At 37.8% G+C, this 21,162-nt stretch overlaps 1 protein-coding gene across 5 annotated transcripts in view; it reads right to left on the bottom strand.

Annotated features, from left to right (window-relative positions):
- Positions 1-21,162, bottom strand: part of IPCEF1 (interaction protein for cytohesin exchange factors 1) — an 87,503-nt gene that overhangs the window by 36,604 nt on the left and 29,737 nt on the right. For all 5 annotated transcript variants that reach the window (XM_032407615.1, XM_032407616.1, XM_032407614.1 and 2 more), the window contains 4 exons: positions 14,526-14,599; positions 12,936-13,007; positions 7,785-7,843; positions 6,380-6,468 (listed from right to left, as the gene is read on the bottom strand). In XM_032407615.1, the coding sequence (XP_032263506.1) occupies positions 6,380-6,468; positions 7,785-7,843; positions 12,936-13,007; positions 14,526-14,599 (294 nt within the window). The remainder of the gene's footprint in view (positions 1-6,379; positions 6,469-7,784; positions 7,844-12,935; positions 13,008-14,525; positions 14,600-21,162) is intronic.

Below are 21,162 nucleotides of genomic sequence, written 5' to 3'. Positions count from 1 at the left end.
CTGACACATGGTCGATACACAAAAAAGGTATTAGCTGCCTGCCTGACTGACTCATATTTATCAAGAGGAGCAAATGGGATAACATGAAAGAATATTCTTAGTAAAAGGTGAAGTTAAGCTTGCAAAGGATATTTGTGATAGTTATATTTATTTCTCTTTGACTTCCTCGTTTGTAAAATGCAGAACTTTTGTCAAAATAAAATGAAATCATGTTCCTCAAAGCCACGTGAAAGTACTAGACAAATGTAAAGTAGTTATGTTCTAATTTACATGGGGAAATAACAGTAGAGCAAGAAATCAGCAGAAAACGTGGATGAAGTTACAATTACCCACTTGCCCATTTACCAGTCCATTAAATAAAGATTTATTTCATTTCAAATTGTGGTAGGCACAGTCATAAATGTTGTGGATAAGAAAAAAGATATTGGACACTGCCTCTGACTTTAAGAATTTAATAATTAGAGGGGCGCCTGGGTGGCCGACTCTTGGTTTCAGCTCAGGTCATGATCTCAGGGTCCTGGGATCGAGGCCCTCATCGGGCTCCACACTCAGAGGGCAATCTGTTTGAGATTCTCTCTCTCCCTCTCCCTCTGCCTCTCTCCTTGCTTGCATGTGTGCTCTCTCTCCAAAATAAATAAATAAATCTTAAAAAAAAAAAGAATTGCATAACTAGAGAAATAAGCCAGAAACACAAAATCTGTAATTCAAGGCAAATGATAATATGAAAAATGTTCCTCCCACCCCGCCCCACAAAAATAGGAACATAAAGAGTTCAGAAGAGTTCAGAAGAGGGCAGGATTATCCTGATTTAGAGGACCAGGGAAGCTTTAGTGAGGGAAGTCACATTTAACCCGGAGATGGCGGAACTAGGGTGGGAGCATGCGGCTCCTACCAGTGGAGAAACTTTATCAATGCAAGTGCAAGAGCAGAAAAGTCTGGAAAGCTTTGGGGAGACAGCAGGCAGTTTACTGGGCTGCTGAGAAAGGAGAAATCAGCAACAAGACCGTAATGACAGCTGGAAGTAAACCCAAGGGCCTTAAATACCACACTAATAAGTCGAGAAGTAACTTGATAAGCAACGAGGAGTCACTGGAAGGTTTTGTGCAGGTGAATCAATACCATCAGAACTGAGCTTTGGGATGACAAATCTGAATGTGGTTTTTTAAGAGGAGAGAGATATTAGAGACAGAGAAAGAAAAATACCTGCTGTTTCTATGACTTGGGCAAGAGCGATTGTAGGCCCCAACTGGGACGGCGGCAGTGGGAACGGGAATGGAAGGCATGAGGGGTTGGGGACAGCCCCATGCCTTGTGATGGACTGCCTGAGGAGGAGTCTGAAATAAACTGCTGAAGCAAAGGACAAAGACGTAAATGCTAATTTTAGAAGTCTTGAAATGAGGCGCACCTGAGTGGCTCAGTCAGATAAGCAGCCAACTCCTGATTTCGGCTCAGACTGTGATCTCAGGGTTGTGAGATCGAGCCCTGCATCGGGCTCCATGCTCAGCAGGGACTCTGCTTCTCTCCCTCTCCCTCTGCTCCTCCCCCCACTAGGGAACTCATTCTCCCTCTCTCTCTCTCTCTCTCTCTCAAAAAAATAAATCTTAAAAAAAAAAAAAGAAGTGGTCTTGAAATCAGTTAAATGTTCAACCATAGAGCTTGTGACAATTCCCGCAAGGATGAATTTTCCTTCTACCTTTACCTAGCTTGTATTTGTAGTGACTGATAATTTTTCATACAATTATCTCACTTGTGAGCATTTCTGTTATATGTACACGTATCAAAAGATCAAGTGACTTTAGTAAACAGCTGTGTGAGATTCGTCCTACCAAAATTAATTTGAATTTCTAAAACTGATTTTACCCCTTTCTGTGTTTCATTTTTTACTTCCTCCTCTGCCACTGGCCAAGGGGCCATGGTCTACAGTGTTTATTTTTATTTACGGCTCCTTTGGTTGGCTTTAGAGGATATTTTTCATCATTTAGATATAAAAGGAATTGTACTTTTAAAAAGCATCAAAATATGGGGACGACCATGTTAAGATAATGTCTGAAGCTGCAGCTTATAAGTACTTACCTTCTCAGTTTCTCTCCTATCTGATCCACACACTGGGTGGTCTACCTTCCAACCAAGTTCAAAAATCTGCCCATTCCATTTTTTAGTTATGCTCTGACCTGCATCACCACCACCTCCCACACCAGATCACTGCAACCCTCCCTTTGATTTCTTTGCTTCTATCCTACCCCCCTCCACCTCCGAGGGTCTCTCCCACACAGTAGCCTGAGTGGTCTTTTTAAGAGGGAAACTGATCACATCACTCCTCTGCTCAAAACTCCCAAAGCCTCCTTAAGTAACTCAAAATATCAAAGTCCCTGTGGGGCCCTGGGGCTCTACATGGTATGGCCACCACTACCCTCCAAGCTCATTTCCTGCTATTCTCATCTTAACTCACCCTGCTTCAGCCACACTGACCTCCTTGCACTGCAACCTACACACCAAGGAGATCTTGTCTCTAACTGTTCCCTTTGCTTAGAAAACTCCTTCCCCAACATCCACCTGACTGTCTCTCACACCACCTTTCAAAAGTTTTGCTCAGACCTCTCACTCAGGCCTCTCCTGGCTACTCTGTTCACAGTCACAATCCCACCTCCAGCACTCCATCTCCCCATATTCACCGTATTCTATTTCTACTACATAGCAGATAATTTACCTAGTATGTTGATTATTTATTATATTACAGAGACTATATTATATTATATATTATAATTATAATTATATGTTATAATAATATATAATTATATAAATATAATTATATATTATATTATAGAGACTATATTATAGTCTCTCTCAACTAAAAGTTTGACTCCATGAAGAAATAAATCATTGTCTTTATTTACTCATGTGTCCCAAATATTTAGAACAGTGGCTCTCAACAAAATTAGTTAAATGAATGAATAAATATATAAACATAGATCGAGGTACCAGACAATGCTTGTTCATAATTAAACTTAGAGAACAAACATGTGTAACCAATTTTTAATGATGGTTAAGCTCTTAAATCACTTTGGAACTTACTGAGTTTGAAATGTGAATGAAGTCAGATCCTTTTTTGCTCTTTTGTGGGTTTCAAGGAATAATGGATTTCAAGGAATCATAGATACTGATTTCTACGGAGAAACTTCCCAAGTGAAATCTACAGGGTCCCCTCTATTTTAAGCCTTTTTAGTAAGCCTGTCGAAAGGTCCCCATTTCTAATTTCTCTGTGAATCAATGGATGTCCTTTCCACTCTCCAGCCTGTGAAGTCTTCTCAAGAAGAAGCAACATAAACAGAAACCTCTTGTTCCCTCAGAGAAGACCCTGAAGTGTTCTTTATTCTCTCATGGAAGGTGGTGCCACTCACTAGAAGCAGAGGTCCAAACTGGTCTGCTGCTGAAGTCTTACAGTTTGCAGCCATTAGAATGACTGGACATTGAATTACATTTTTAATTCCAGATTCTAATTTTGGGGAGATAATTTTCTAGAATAGCATTGTTTTATATTTTTGAGTCATCATTCCAAAATGAAAGTTCATTACCCAAAAAAAATTTTTTAAAGGTTTTATTTATTTATTTGACAGAGAGAGACACAGTGAGAGAGGGAACACAAGCAGGGGCAGATGGAGAGGGAGAAGGCTCCCCCAAATATTTTTTTAAAGCAAGAACTTAGAGAAAAAATTTTTCACCTAGGCTTATATAGCTCAGTCACAGCTAGCCTATGCCAGATTGAGCCAAAACAATAAGTTGATTCATTCTCTGGATAAAAGTCACCATGAGTTCTTCAATTATCATCTGTTTCAATAACAAGCTCAAATGTTATTTTAACCAAGTGTCTTGCATGTCTGTTTTTAAGAAACAAGAGGAAACAAAAACAAAATCTGCCTGGACAATATGTGAGCAGGAGGAACATATTCTGTTTCTAAGGAAAATAAAATCTAACTGTTCAACATGTATCTATTTCCAATGTATTTCTTCAGAAAAAAAAAAAAGTTAGCCTTAGTGGCCTTCCAGAAAAATGCTCAACTTAGAACTTTAAAAAAATAACATTTGATTAATGACTCAGAAATTTTTAAAGAATCCTCCTACTTCAATGACCTAACTTACTGGTCTCATATGCATCCCTTTGTTTGTTTGTTTTGAAACAAGCATTCCATGAGCTTCTACTGTAACATCAGGAAACACTGTCATGGTATAATGCAATTGAGCCATGATCCCTCATCTAAAAAGACAATTTGGTTGCTGTTACTTTCAAGTAGAGTTCTAGATACCTGACAATGCTCTTAGTAACCTGTGATACTAGTTGCCCCTAGAAAACTAAAAATCACAGTATTTTAGAACTAAAATAAATCATCTAAGAGTCATGGCGGGGGGGCGGGGAACAGTAGGAGGGAGAGAGAATTTCAGGAAGAGAAGGATGGAGGACTGACCAAATCATTATGTGTCACAGGTTAAAATAGGAGAAACAGAAAAGAAGAAAAGACAGAGATAGACAGAGATGGAGACAGAGAGACAGAAACAGAAAGAGAGAGGGAAGAGAGACAGAGACAAAGAGAGACAGAAACAGAGAAATTAAACAAAAATATATGCTTCTCTATTAAACCAATGCATGTCTGTTTAGTCTTTTCTAAATTCAGAAACTGATTTTAAAAGAGAATTAAGTCTACATTAAGGGCAAGTTATGAATACATTCAGATAGGATATATTGTAAGTCTAGTTCAAAAAACAGTCTAAATTTTACTATATTCAAAGTTTAATTTTATTTATATGTTGCTTAATTTAATAGACTAGTCCTATTGCATAGAGATTTTGATAAAAATACTCAGTCAACAAATACTTATTTCTGGTCTTGGTTGCTAGCTAAGTAAACTAGAAAAGGGACCACGATTCTCCACTGACAGGTGACAATAGTAGAGGTCATCACTTAAATGCTATTTAATACCCTAAATCCAGAAACTGGCAAAACAGAAATAAAGGTGCAAACTTCATCACACAAATAGAAAATTCTGGCACAGGAGGTTCAGTAGGTGAAGGAGCTGCTGTAACCTATCAGAACCTCTCATCACTTGGGTCCGTGGATGGACAAGTACTGTAGTGGGGTGGAAAGAACACGTACAATAGAGTGAGACACACTGGGTTACCTTCTGAGGTGCTCCGTTCACTGCACATGTAGCCAGCCCATTCTACCTCTGAACTTCAGTTTCCTAAATCATGAAATGAGGACAGCCATATCTACCTTCCCATGACCTAGCTATAGGAAACAATTTTTAAAATCAGAAACAAAGGCACTAACCACAACAGAAGTGATGGATGAATCTGCCACATTGAAACCAAGAACAACTGTCTACAAAAAGAAACCATGAAACTGTCTAAAAAAGTAAAAGCCATGAAACAGAAAAGGAAATGCGCCTCACTTTTACCTGACAAAGAGCTAACGGATAGAATAAAGAAACTTTATAAATACAAAATAATCATAGTAAGACAGCTAAAAATGTGCTAAAGACTTAACAGACATTAGACAAAACAAAATCCAAACGGCCAATAAATACGAAGAGATGCTCATTAGTAATCAGTGAAATGCAGATTAAATAATACTAGTTTTCAGGGTTATTTGGGGGCGGGGGCAGTAAATGGTTATATATTTAAAGCACCTACATAAGTCCTGGCACATGGTAGGTAGAAGAACCATAAATAAGCTTTCCCGAAAATTCTTGCTTGAATCCTTCTAGGGGACATCACCATAATGCCAACAAGCATCTAAATACAAAGCAACATGCCACAGTCTTAACATCCATTGATAACCTGAACTTACGTTGGATGCTTCCAAAGCTGATATTAAACTTGGACTTCTCTCTAGTGAATATACAGAAGAATTATTCCACGTGCAGATTGAATGCTGTAACCCCACTCCTGGCTTCCTGATACCTTTCAGACTCTAATTTTCTCTTCATCTATTGTCTTCAGCCCCTTTATGTTCATTTTGCATCATTATAATGCCTGCGCCCAGGACAAGCACTTTCAATTCTTTCTGAAGACCAGTAGGGTATAAATAAACATTATAAAACAAATCTCTGCAAGCCCTGGCCTACCACCTAGAAGCCCTCTGCATTACCGTAAGTCCTGACAGCATGATACATCTGTGGGTCACACACAAATACACCAAGTTTGTCATACCAGGGGGTTGCCATGGAGAAGACTCAAAATCTGAGAACTGCACTTGCTCCTTGGCAGGTACCTTAATTTAGCCCGTTCTAAAAAATTTATTGGCCAAAGTAGATTCTATGCCACTGGAAGGAACGATGTCCACGCACTTGATCATGACCAATAGACTACTGAGGTCAGTACGTACCAAAGGAGAGAAAGTCTCTGCAGAGTAAGGAGGGGGTGGTGTCTCCACAGCTATTTCGGGGTCCTCCTGTTCACTCTCACTGTAGCATTCTATACAAAAACGAAAATGCTTAATGTTTCAACACTGTCATCACTCATTCCATAATGCATGAGCAGAGGTTTTGCTCCATCTGGCTATTGCAATTCCAATCCGATTCAGAAAGGACTCATCTACTGAGCTACCTGGTGCAAGGGCATTACATAAGAGCAGAAAAAAAATGATAGCGATATTAGGGTTTCCGCCCTCCTGAGTGTCTAATACTTAGGAAGAGGACTAACCATAGCTCAGGGAAAATAAAATCATTCCTCAAAAGAGGTGTGAATCATATACTAAGGGATCATAAAATCAGTAGTGATTAATTTTGATCATAGGAGCCATGAGGAGCTGGAAATGGCAGGATAAGTAAACCATCAACAGCGTGCACAGAGTAATGAGAGGAACAAGTCGAGGGTGCAGGCTGAGCCAATTATACAGAGTCCCCTAAGGGATGTGGTTAAAAAAAAAAAAATGAAGCTGAAAGTTTGCTTAAGGCCATATCATGGAAGGCTTTAAATACCAGGATAGGGAGAAGATTTTTGTATAGTGATTTTTTTCCTCACAATCTATAAATGCACTTCAAATATACAATGGGTATTGATGTTGCGGCAAAGAGGACCGAGGAGATGGTCAGGACACTGATTTCACTTTTCTATTTCTCAATTTCAGCTTTTACAATTTTTGCTATCAAAAGATGTAACTCCCCACCTTCCAATTCCCAAGTTTTATATGGCCTGAGTACTTCAGAAATAGTATCAACTCTGTGACCCCGAACCTAAAGCCTTCTTCTTCTCCGTATTCAGGAGTAATTGCATCTTTAAGAAGATTTTGACTCCTGTAGCTTTTGAACCCAGAGAACTACAGACTGAGCTAAAAATATGGCCTGTGTCCCAATTTGACATTCAGTTTCCGAGCACAAACTTAGAGTAATTAGCCTCAGCATACACCCGGTGGAGATATTAAAATATCAGAGAGGAAACGGTGGGATGAAAGTTATCTGTCTAGATCATAACGAGATCATGTCTCTGAGTAAGATTCAGTGAGTGGGACAATAAAACATTTACACTGGCAGTTGTTTGAGATGTCAGTGAAGCCTACAGCTGCTAGTGTGTGGGTGAAGTGTAAAAAGCATTCTTAGCCAGCATGGGAAGCTCTATTCCATGTTGGTGAGTCTGTGTGAATATGTCTGCTTCTACATATTTCCAGATAATCTTAAATGCCAAAGTATGTTTCATTAGACAAGACTATGCATAGAACTTGACATCGTATTTCCATCCTATCTCATCCTAATATTCTTGCTAAATTTTCATAAATTTAAAATAGAACATACCTTCATCCTTCGTAGCAGAATCATGATGGATTACAGCTATCCCAAGCTTGTTTAACCACCTAAAATTCAAATAGAAGATAAATGCTTAGCTAAAGAGATTGGTCATCTCCTATCCAACTTCCCCTAGACCCTGAAGTAAGGTCTTGTGCCAGACTTTATAATGCAATTGTCATAATTCCATAGTTGGTCTAAACTTTTCCAGAAACAGTGTGAGTTTGTGGTATTGAAACCTAAAACCACTTGTTTCACAATACTTTCCTTCCTTGGGATATTCTTTGTAAGACAAGAAACAAGGTGGTCCATTATCCAGCTTGCTAAGGTGGGCAACTACATTAAATATTCTAAATATATGAACAAATATATTTTTGTAGTTGTGCATTTCAAATTTTTAGCAAATTTTTAGCAATCAAACCTCTATCATTGAATTTAGTCATCTTACTTAACATTAACATCCCATCTCTATAATTCTTAAAATGTAATTTTATTTCACAAAAAAAATGAAGAGAACATGATCCATTTTTAAGACAGGATTTTTATATTAATCAATAGAAGATCTCAGAGTTTGACAGGGGAAATGTTTAATTCCTTGAAGAATTTTATGTTAGGTAAAAAATGACAGTGTCCTATCTTCTTATCAATTTACTATCTTATTGGCAATGATTTTCAACTAAACATCAATGATAAAAATAGAACTAGACACACCTTAAGGAACTCAAACTTGGCTCATGACCTAAGGCCATTGGAGTTCCTTCTCAAGGGGTTAGTCAGGAACATATTTCATCACACAAATTCGTAAAAGACACAAAATGCATCTATTTCATATGTTCCTAGCTATATAACCTTTTATTTAAAGGGAAAATATTATTTTGGGGTGGTAATAATCTGATTTATTTCCCACTTCTTTCCAATTTTCTATATTTTTAAAAAGTATTCCATATTATATGCTCACTTTTATTTTTTTTGAGAAACCAGTGCATTCAATAGTGGCCTAAGTCAACCAATACCAATAAAATAAGAATGCTATGCACTTATTAACTCACTTATGCTCTCCATTTCTTCTAGTCCTGTATTGCCTCGTGAACTATCCAGCACACTGCTCCCCTACCACATAATTATCGCGTATTCCCGAGTCTTCAACTGTCAACAAATTAGGAATCCTTACCCAACCCTCAACCTGCCATGGTCTTGCCATATTTATTTTTTATTAACAGGAAATATATAAATTTCATTTTTAAAAACAAATAGGGCTCTCTATAAGAAGAAAGATGAGCTTCAGCCTCATTTAAGAATCCCCTCAGGGGTGCCTGTGTGGCTCAGTCCGTTGAGCGTCCAACTCTTGATTTCAGCTCAGGTCATGATCTCAGGGGCTCCATGCTCAGCAGGGAGTCTGCTCCTCTCTCTCTCTCTCTCTCTCTCTCTCCCCCTCCCTGGCCCTCTGCCCCTTCCCCCACTTGCACACTCTCTCTAAATAAATAAATAAGTGGTTTTAGGTTTCAACACCACAAACTTATGCTGTTTCTGGAAATGTTTAGACCAACTATAGAATTATGACAATTGCATCATAAATAAATAATAAATAATAAACAATAAATAAAATCTTTTTTTAAAAAAAGGCATTTTAAGAAGCCCCTTTAGCATCATGACAAGTATGAGCTCCTTAATAGCCACTTAAAACCAGACCAATACATGGGCCCAGATCCCACCATAGGAACCAGAAAGCGTTCATCAAGACCCGATAGAATAATAAACAACCCAAAAACAAACAAACAAACAAAACAGGAAATCACAAAAATATATATATAAATGGCTTATAAAAAAATAGAAAAAATTTATCAGCCTCCATAGTGTTTTGGGAAATGCATATACAAACACAGGAAAATATTCACCACTAGATTGGCAAAACCTAAAATACCACTGATTTCTAGGATTTAGGAGGAAACATTCTCATCCTCTGCTCAGTTGAACATCAAAATTGATACAGCCAATTTTAAAAAAGGCAATTTGATGATACTAGTCTAAATTTAAATATCCACCCCTAATTATAAATGTCTATCCTACAAACCACAAATAAATGTGGAAGAATGTTAATTCAATAAGATTTGCAATGGCAAAAAGATAAAAACACTGATACGATATAATCATCCATTAGCAGGAAAATGGATAAAGTATACCACTAATTTCATCAGTACAATCAATGTTATTACGAAGCTTATAATAAAAAGACTGGGATAGGAAGCCTTCTGATGGCCTGGGAAAATCCTAACATACTGTTAAGTGAAAAAAGCAAGTACAGAACAATATGATTGGCCTGATTCAATGTACTTTCAAAACTATGTATTTGTGTATGTGCATGAATCAATATGCAATGAAAACCATCAAAAAGGATGAATGTCAGTCATACTGTTAAAAGTAGTTAATCTTGGGACGCCTGGGTGGCTCAGTCGGTTAAATGTCTGCCTTCGGCCCAGGTCATGATCCCGGGGTCCTGGGATCGAGCCCCATGTCTGGCTCCCTGCTCAGTAGGGGGGTCTGCTCCTCCCTCTCCCTCTGCCCCTCCTTCTGCCCCTGTGTGTTCTCTCTCTCTCTTTCTCAAATAAATAAATAAAAACTTTAAAAAAAAGTAGTTAATCCTAAAGAGAGAAGCTGAATTGGAGGGTGAAGTTGGGTGGATGGAAAGGTTTTTACTTTACCTACTTCTGTATTATAGAATCTTCTACAAGAATATGTTTTGTGTATCATTAAACTAAAAGAAACATTTTGGGCGCCTGGGTGGCTCAGTCGTTAAGCGTCTGCCTTCGGCTCAGGTCATGATCCCAGGGTCCTGGGATCGAGTCCCACATCGGGCTCCCTGCTCGGCGGGAAGCCTGCTTCTCCCTCTCCCACTCCCCCTGCTTGTGTTCCTGCTCTCGCTATGTCTCTCTCTGTCAAAAAAATAAATAAAATCTTTAAAAAAAAAAAAAAACTAAAAGAAACATTTTAATGTACAGTTTTAAAAACTGATCAAAGCACAGTGAATTTAACGGTTCACTTTTAAAATACCAAAATAAGCTATTCTTAGTTTATACCTGATTTCCTAACTGTATACTGACCCTTCCCCCCAAAAAAAATCTAAAAGTAAAATAGACAAATTTTTTAACATATCAAGACAAAAAATATTTTTGAACTGAGAATGCTTGAAACAAGAAAAGGCATTTCTAAGTTCCTTTCCAGAACACGGAAATACAGAAATATAGCAAAACAAAACAGTATTGACAATAAAGAAATCATTCCTCCCAGCTCTTACCTAAAACTCATATCCTTTTAATTGCCACCATTAGTTACTTGCTGTGGAAAACGTGATTGTTTAGAATCTTGTTTGACTATTTCCTTCCTGGAATCCACTGGCTTAGAGTACCCCTTTTGCTAAGAACTTTTTTTAAAAAACATTAAGGCAGTAGAAAAATTTCTATTTGTGGCTAAATAGATGGATGCACAAAAAGACTTATATTTACATAAAAGAAGATGACAGATGTTTCTTGGGAGTTTGTTGTATATTAACTCGATGTGTTGGAGGAGCACAAGTGTTAAGAAATTGATATACAAAACAAGAAGGTTCTTCCCACAAACGCGGTCTGAGAAAGGCAGCTACCAACCAGTCTTTGTTTAGACAGCAACTCTTCCATTACCCTTAATTACTTACCCCTGTACTTGTAAATTGAGGGTCCCTGCAGAACACACAGCGTTTCTATTAAACGTAATTACCTTTCCCTTCATCGTCCTTGAGAGAAATGTCACTACCCAAAAATGCAGTTTCCCAAGGAAGTGAACTTCTAAAACAGGACACATCTCTCGACACGCCAGTCCCTCCTTCCCAGATTCTCTGCATCTCATAAAGAAATACCCAGACACATTATTTACTGGCTTAAACTGGCCACCTCAGTAAGAAAGGGAGGTCTTCAGGTGCCACTCAGAACAAATCTTTAAATGTCATCTGCATCATCTTGTGGGAGAAGAGAGAAGTTAACTTGGAGGCCCAAAGAAATTCCACTTTGGTGTTTATTAACACCACCAGAGAATGCCAGAAAGAACCACCAGGGATTAATCGGTGGCTCAGCTCCAGCCTGACCCTCACTATGGCGGGGCTCCAAGTACTGCTGGGTAAAACTGGTGTGTAAAAAAGCCTTTCACACACCACCGACATACCAACGGCTTGCTAATCAATAGGATTTAGTTACCAACACAAATAAAAAGAGAAATAAAAGAGTTTTGTGAAGGCTTTTATCTTCTCTGGGGGCATCTGCTCTTCTTTTTCTCAGGCACTTGAGAAAGCCAAGGGGAGAAAGCTAAAATCAGAAAGAGGGTAGAAACAACTCCTCTCTTCATTTAAGTAAATAAAAGTCTTTTATTTCTATTGCCCAGGATCTGCCACAGTGGGGCACCTAGTAGGTATTCCACTGACACATTTTTATTAGTTATGTGAAGGTAATGAGGAACACTGAGAAATCTGGGAATAGGGCTTAAGTTAAATAGAAGGTCCTCTGATGTCTCAAGCGCCTGAAATATATATATATATAGCCTCATTCAATTAAGAGCCATTGTGATCACACTATAATCTAAACCAGCAGGGGATGGAGTGGGACAGGTAGTGTTCTATGCATTTATTCCATTTATTTAAACAGAAAAAAAAAAAAAAAACAGGAAGTGGAGTTAGGGATATAAAATTTTATGTGAGATGTACTCTCAGCAAGGACGTTTTGCAAAATTTTCAGGATAGAACATGGATTAATGATAAACACAGGGATCATCATGATAATTACACAGCACATAAGAAATCCTACAGATATTTTTCATGTAGAAGTCTAAAAGCTGTGAGATTGGTCACAGTACTTTCAGGCCTTTCTCCCTGTGATGCTGATTCTCGCTGTAACATTTTCTTATAATGACTTCTATTCTTTCCTTTCTCAACTTAGTGGTTCCCTCGGAGGAATCTTATTACTTCTTCCTAAAATAGCCATTTTGATATATGTAGTTCTCCAAAATGCTTCCAAATAGTGAAGAAGAAAGCAAGAATGCTTTAACAAGAATTGATATGAACATATGCTTAAAATTCAAACACCTGACCAAAGTAATCTATTCCCAAAAAGATTAGATTTAGCAATTTTCTCTACTTACACACTCATTTCCTGTGCATTCTCAGCTGCAAAATAAAAGATCTTGATCTGTGGATGGCTGATCTTAAAAGCACTTGAAGGGGAAAAAACACAGACACATTAAAAATTAGAAATTAGTGTTGTTGTCAATGGGTTTGAAAGTAAATCAAATATATGTGTGGTAAATTCATCTGCTTTCTTTGTAAATTTACAAAAAATAATTTAGTTACATTAAATACCCATTGCCTAATCTCTACTTCATGTAGAGAGCAGAGAATTAATTTATCATGTTGAGACATCCAGAAAAGGACTGAGTCTTGGCTAGTGGATAGTTTCTATTTAAAACATATGGGCATATTCTTGTATTTTCATTTGCTCACTGCTTTGCTAGAAAGAGACAATAAATTAAAGTTTACGGTCTTAGAGGTGTCCGTTAAATACTCAGATCAATAAAGCAAAATATTTATTCAAATTCAGTCAAATACATACAAGAATGCTATGTGTAGGAAAATAATCAAGCATAGAACTTCCACAGTGTGACAACACATCAAAAATTATATCCAAGCCTCCCCCTATGAGTAGAGGAAAAATATATTTATTCTCAGTTTAATAGAAAAGTAGAAAACACTGAAAATTAGCAAACACTGAAATGTTTCCCCTTTATCATTAGACCAAAAGTCCTGCAGCACAGGCCAGCATTTTGGTAAATAACCAGTTTGGTCAAAACCACGAAAATCAACACAAGCTTATGTATCACTGGATACATGCAGCAACACTAGAGTGGCAGAGACTTAAAACTAATACCATTTATTCATTTTCTTAGAAAAACCTAGTCAATTGCCACTATTGGTAACATAGGTCAGTAGGGAAATAAATGTCTTTCTGATAAAACAGAAAAGGATGTCAGAGGTAGAAGAACAACAACAACAAGAAAAAGGTGAAGAGGGCACATCTTCCAACTGTGGCTGGATGCTATCACGGCAAGAGCAGGTGAATGGGAATACGGCTGGCTGACCAGCGAGGCTCTCCTGCGAGTTCTAGGCAAGCTCAGACTCTCTGGGCTACTCCCTTCTCAGTAAAATGGACACCATACGCTGATGACTTTTTTTGGTTCCTGTCTGTTCTCAAATCTTTTGGATTTAAATTATATCAGGGTATAATCCCAAAGTCCAACATCTCTCGGGGAATTCTATTTCAAGGATAATAATGTTATAAACTAAGAAAAAGAAACTGGTTTTGCTATCACATCTGCAGCTCTGGGGAGTCCTATTGAACTAGTCATCCTCTTCACCAAGAAAATATCTTGACATCTGATCTCCCAGCCACTCGTGGATGGGAGCTTGTTTTTCGTTCCATCTCAGACACGGTTGTCAAAAATATGCCATGCCAAGGCTCCACAGGGTTTTATAATCCATCTGTTCCACAAAATGAAATTCCAGAAAACAAGAGGTTAAAAGCTTACGCTGTTGTTTAGGATGCCAACCCATAAAGTTCAAAATTCTCAGACATTTGGGTGTTACCTTCACTAACTTCCAAGTTACCATATCACTCGAGAAACTAAAATTATGAAGGGATGTGATTCTGGCTCAGGGTTTTGTGGAAAACAACTTACTGCTTTTTCTTGCATTCAGATGCTCTCTCCACAGTGAAATCGGGCAGGTTGACAAATCCATCAGCCTTCTCTGCCTGAGAAAAATACATACAATAGATATGAATAAATGAGTCAATCCTAGCAGTAAGTTTATAGAGATCATATACATTGAATAGAGATCATATAATGAAATGAAAGAGAATCAAAAGATACCTCCCTGAATCAGCATAGAACTTATCCAGATACATATTTTATGAGAGACATTAATATTCTCCTGCTAAGTCCTCCAGAATCTTTCCATGAGAAGTAACATGACACAGCTTAGGGACGGCCAACTCTTTCCCTATCTCCAACCAGAGTGCAACCCCTACTCTTTCTTCAGAAAAATTAAAATGAAGCATTCAAACCTATGCCTGTCCCATCTTCCCTCTCCTATATGAGTTAATCTATCCACACTCTTCATTTGAAATACTTTTTTCTTATAAGGCTCAAAACTCAATTCTAAAGGGAACTTCCCTCTTTAAAAATGATGTATATATATATTTTTTTCATTCAACTCATCTATTTCTTGATGAACTGTTTACTCATCATTTCACCAATCTATCTCAAAAAGAATGTAAAGTACTTAAAGAACATAGACGGTGTAAATCAACTTTTTCTATAATGCACAATGCTTCCCGTGGATTCTTATCAGCATTTATAAAAGTATAGTTTTGAAAAACTGTTCAGCTCTGGCAAGTCTACTCCTAGATATATACCCAGAAGAAGCAAAAGCAGGTCCTCAAATAAATATATGACTGTGCATGTCCACAGAAATATTACTCACAATAGCCAAAAGGTAGAAACAGTCCCATCAACAGGGGAATAGATAAACAAATTGTAGCATATCCGTACAATGGAATATTCAGCCATAAAACCAAATGAAGTGCTGATACATGCTACAATGTGGATAAACCTCAATAGCATTAAGCAAAGTGAGAGAAGCCAGACACAAAACATTACACATTATACGATTCCATTTATGTGAACTACCCAGAATAGATAAATCCACAGAGACAAAACACAGATGAGTAGTTGCCAGGGGTTGGAGAAAGTGGGGACTAGGGAGAAACTGTTTAATGGGTACGGGTTTTCCTTTTGGTATGTTGAAAATGTTTGGAACTAGACAGAGGTGGTGCTTGCACAACATTGTGAGTGTACCAAATGCCACAAGATTGCTCACTTTAAAATGAATAATCTTGGGGTGCCCGGGTGGCTCAGTCAGTTGAGCATCCAACTCTTGATTTTGGCTCAGGTCATGATCTCAGGGTTGTGAGATCAAGCCCTGTGTCAGGCTCCATGCCCAGCATGCCCCTGCTTAAGATTCTCTCTCTCCCTCTCCCTCTGCCCCTCCTTCCACTCCCTCTTTAAAAAAAAAAAAAAAAAAAAAAAAAAGTGGATAATCTTATGTGAATTTCACCTCAATTAAAAAACATAACCTATGTCAGGCTAAAATATTTTTGGTATAAATTTCCATAATTGTGTTAGAAAGAAAACAACTTATATTCACCATTTGCTTCTATTTCCTCCCCTCATTCATTTCTATGCCCACTGTCCCACAGAAGCTGTAGTTACATGAACCCCAATGAGTTTCATGTTGCTAAGTCCCATCTACCTTTTTTGGTCCTCACTCGACTGAACTCTAGTTACTGATACTAAAGCTCAAGGCCTCCCTCTAGAAATACCTCATTTCTTGCTTTTTTGACATATTCCCACTGCTCCCTTTCTCCTCCAACTATTCCTTGTTTGCTTTCATGAGGTCCTCTTCTCTTGCCTGTTTCTTAAATGTCAGTGTTCCCCGGACTTCCAAACACAAACCTAATCTCTTCTCATTCCAATACTCTCTGTAGGGGACCATATGCACTACCATGGCTGCATGTATCACCACGTACACACATATTCAAAATCTATACCTCAAACTGGGATTTAATCCTGAGCGCCTGTCCCAGAGATCCAGCTGCCTAGCATATCTGTTCATATGAGTATTCCATAGGTTCCCTGTTACAGATTGATATTTGTTTCCGTGAACCCCAAATTCCTATTCTGAAGCCCTAAGCCCCAATGTAATGGTATTTGGAGGTGGGAACCTTTGGGAAGTAATTAGTTTTAAATGAAGTCATGAGGATGAATCCCCCATGATCAGATCAGTGCCCTTATAAAAAGAGGAAAAGACCAGAGCCCCCCAACTCTCTCTCTCCTCTAAGTAAGGTTATGGCAAAAAAGCAGCCATCTGCATTCCAGAAAGAAAGCCCTCACCAGACAGAGTTTGTCAGCACCTTGATCTTAGACTTCCCAGTCTCCAGAACCATGAGGAATCAATGACTGTTGTTTAAGCTACCAGTTGGAGATATTTTGTCATAGCTGTACAAACTAGACACTCCCAAAGAGTGACAAATCAACACCAAACTTATTATCTTATTCAACAAAATGCCTGCTCCTCTTTCTCCTGTGTTCTCTACTTCATTGAATGATACCACTTTCAATCCTGTTGTCAAGAAAGGAAATGTGGCAGACATCTTTGATTCTTCCATCCCCTTCTCAGCATGCATGTAAGTCATCACGGAGATGTATCGGCACTGCCTCTGTCCCGGGATTCCTTCCGTGCACCACCTCGCACCTCCTTCAGCTCACCACTGATTCTCACCTCACTTACTGTGAAGTCTGGCAAACTGCTCTCAATCTTCCTCTAATTTTGTCCTTTCTTCCAATTTGGTGTCCAAATCACAGTCACAGCAAATCGTGACTCCTTGAACACACTTCATGTCATTTCTCTCATTAAAATCCTGCACAGTTCCCAATGGCCCTTGGGCCAAGTCTGAGTGCCTCAGCAGAGCAGTAAGGCCCTTCATGATCAAGGCCTGCTTCATTACACAATTTCATTTCCTCCAATCCCCCTGGCCCCTCACTCAACCAAAAATAAACAAAAAATTCAAACAAAGAAAAAACTATGCTTCCATTTGAGCTGAATTAGAATTGACACCAAATTTATGGCATTATTATTCTGCAGACAATTTATTTTCAGAACAAAAAGCCCATCTTAGATGATAACAATATAAAGTCAATCAACAAAAACTGAAATATAAATCAATTATAAATCTTCATTCGGTGGAATTTTTTTCTGCACGACTGAAACGGCTGAGAGTCCTTCAACTAAGAACCAAAATGAATTTGAGTAAAAGATACCTTAGTTTTTCCTCAGTAAATCCTTCCTTCGTTAGCAAAGGCATTTTTTACTGTACTGAAGACATTGAAGCTGCATTCAAATTCACAGATCACTGTGTCAAAAATTGCCTTTGCCTATTTGACTTGCAAAAATGCCTTAAAAATGACAATCACATTGAGAAAATCCTAAAGGAATGACAGTTTTCTCCTCTTCCTCCTTCTTCTCCTCCTACCCCCTCACATCCCTTGTTCCTTGTTATATTAACCAAAATAACTTTTCTCAAATGTATCCTTCCTCCTCAATAGTTCCTAACTTTCTGAAAAGTTACTTGAAAGTTCTGCATCAGTACCTGCAATTTTTCCTCTGTATCCTAATGTAAAAAAATCTTGTTCTCTTGGGGCGCCTGGGTGACTCAATCAGTTAAGTGTCCAACTCTTGATTTCAGCTCAGGTCATGATCTAAGGGTTATCACATTGGGCTCCACACTCAGCTGGGAGTCTGCTTGGGATTCTCTCTCTCCCTCTCCCTCTGTCCCTCCCCCCCTCAGTCTTGTGCTTCTCTCTCTCTCCTCTCTCTCTCAAATAAATAAATCTTAAAAAAAAAATCTTGTTCTCTTGCCAGAGGTATCAAACCATCCTTTGGTTTGTCTTACCAAGTCTTGCCTTACCAAGTCTATCTTAAATTCCGAAGTGAGACAATGCTATTCCATTTCTGGTATGATGTTCAACAATCTTAAAGTTCCTTCCTCACATATGAATCCATCCACTTTCCCCAGCAACTTTGATTTTGTTCATCTCAGTGGGATCTAATCTTCAGTTGCTGTATTAAACAGCATTAAATACACACTTTTATCAAAACTCTTAGTGTTACCCATTCATTTATTCAACAAATATTTAATATGTACCTTCTTTGTGTCATGCACTGTGTCAGACATCTGGGGTGTATTAGTGGACAAACAGACAGAGATCTCTACCCTTGAGGGAAAACAGACAATAGCTCAACATATTAACACATTTATCAACATAAATTACATAGCCCATTGCAGGCAATAATTGCTATGGAAAAAAATAAAGTTGATCAGAGTAAAGGGGTTCTGACTATAAACAGGGCAGGTTGCCCTTCTGCTCTGAGATTTATAATGCCCTTCCAATTTCACTCCCCTAGATGTAGCTCCACAAATCAACTTAGGTGTGACCTTCTCCAAAACTTTTCCCCTGCTCCTCTAAGCCTAGAATAAGTCTCCTCCTCTTTGTGCCCAGAGGCAGGCTTTCCTTCTATACTTCTCTTCCTGTATTTAGTTATCTGACTATTTCTCTGTTTCTCCAAAAGCCTCTGAGCACTTTGAAGGAAATGATTTTGTCATTTATTGTTATATCATTAATACTTGGGACAATGTAGGCAGTCAATACATGTGAAATAAAGAAAGGAGTTTTATGAATGAATGAATGAATGACAGGAACATTGTCCTTTTCCTCTGACAATAAAGAAAGTGCTAAAATGAGATGCAGAAGCCACTTTGGAAAACTGTTTGGCAATTTTTAAAACACATTAACATATTATTACCATACAACCCTGCAATTCCACTCCCAGGTATCTACACGAGAAAAATGAAAGCTTATGCCCATGCAAAGATGTGCATGCAAATATTTGCAGCAGCATTATTCATAATAACCCAAAACTGGAAACAATTTAAATATCCATCAATGGGTAAATAAATAGTGTGGTCTACTCATACAATGGAATATTGTCTAGTGAACTATCGACACATGCTAAAAGATGGATGAACCTTGAAAACGTGATGCTGAGTGAAAGCCAGAAATAAGAAACCACATATTACTGTACGATTCCTTTATGTGAAATGTAAAGAAAAGGCAAGTCTCTAAAGACAGAAAGTAAAATAGTGGGGTTGACTAGAGTCAGGTTTGGAAACGAAGATTAACTGTAAATAAGCATGAAGGATTTTATTGATGTCATGAAAATTATTTAAACCTGATTCATTATAATGGCTTCATCACTCAGTAAATTTACCCAAAACTATTGAACTGTAAATTTTAATAGGGTGAATCTTACCATACGTCAAATATATTTCAATAAAATTGTTTTTAAAAATATAAGATGCAGGAGTGCCTGGGTGGCTCAGTCATTAAGCGTCTGCCTTTGCCTCAGGTCATGAACCCAGGGTCCTGGGATCGAGCCCTGCATAGGGCTCCCTGCTCCGCGGGAAGCCTGCTTCTCCCTCTCCCACTCCCCCTGCTTGTGTTCCCTCTCTCACTGTCTCTCTCTCTGTCAAATAAATAAAATCTTTTTTAAAAATAAATAAATAAATAAAAATATAAGATGCAAGGAAAGTTTGGGGACTAGAAATCCATAATGAACTCCCTCCTCTTTGGCTATCAGTAAGACTTGAAAGAAGGTAAAATATGAGGACTCAGATGCTCCTATTGGTGACTCAATGTGATTTGTTCAAACTTTAGACAAATTGTTTTAATATTTCCCATATTCTATGGCTTAAGCTAAATTATGGCTTCAGTTTTGGACTATAGGAATTTTAGAGACAAAGATATTTTATATAGAATTTGCTACACTTCGGGCATATTTTTGAAAATTAATTAAAATGGGACACCAAATTTTAATATTTAAATGCAAACATCAGTATCCATTGCCATCGATAATGTTTGGCTCTTTCATACTACAAATACCTTTCAAAATAGACAAAATTACTTCATAAGTATCTACATATATCAGAAAGGTAGAAGGACAGACCTAGAAAAATAAGAGTGATATATATATTCCAGAGTAAGTAGGTTAAAGAAGACCAAACCAGAAACAAAGGAAGTGTGATATAGGAAACTGTTATACATTTCATGGCTAAAAATAAAAAGTATAATTATCTCTCTATTCTCAATAGAATCATAGTTCTCTGATTCTAAGAAACCTGATTTTTTTACACTTCAATAATTCTGAAATCAGGAGGCACCTTAGAATCTATAAGTATTTTTAGTGCTTCACTTCCCCCCAAAACCTGATATTAAATAAACTGTAGGTCTTTAAATGAATAGAATCTTAAATTGGAGGAAAAAAAATAGTTTAGAAAACAAAATGTATGTTTCTTTGTAAGATGTTTTTGTGTTTACATGTGAATATGGATTTAACATTCTTGCAATGACTTGAAATAAACGTAAGTGAGGTTATCCAGTGAATATCAGAATCAGGAGAAGCTGCAAAACTCCATTTTCTCCAAATAAACCCATGGGTTGCTCAGTTCTGCCCTCAAACCCCCAGCATGCTGGAAACAGGCAAAATCTAAGCTCTAAGCAGAGCCATCCTTTCTCATGTCATCTTGAACAGTTGTTACTAAGTCCTCACAGTACACACAGACTTGTGACCACTAATAAAATCTGAATTACAGTCTCTAAAATACAAACCAATATGGAAGAAAAGAAAAGAGAACCTACA

This window comes from Phoca vitulina, unplaced genomic scaffold, assembly GCF_004348235.1.
Source record: "Phoca vitulina isolate PV1807 unplaced genomic scaffold, GSC_HSeal_1.0 scaffold9, whole genome shotgun sequence".
In the NCBI taxonomy this organism is placed as follows: Eukaryota; Metazoa; Chordata; class Mammalia; order Carnivora; family Phocidae; genus Phoca; species Phoca vitulina.
The sequence above is the reverse complement of the archived record's forward strand: the minus strand, read 5'-3'. Positions and strand labels throughout refer to the sequence as shown.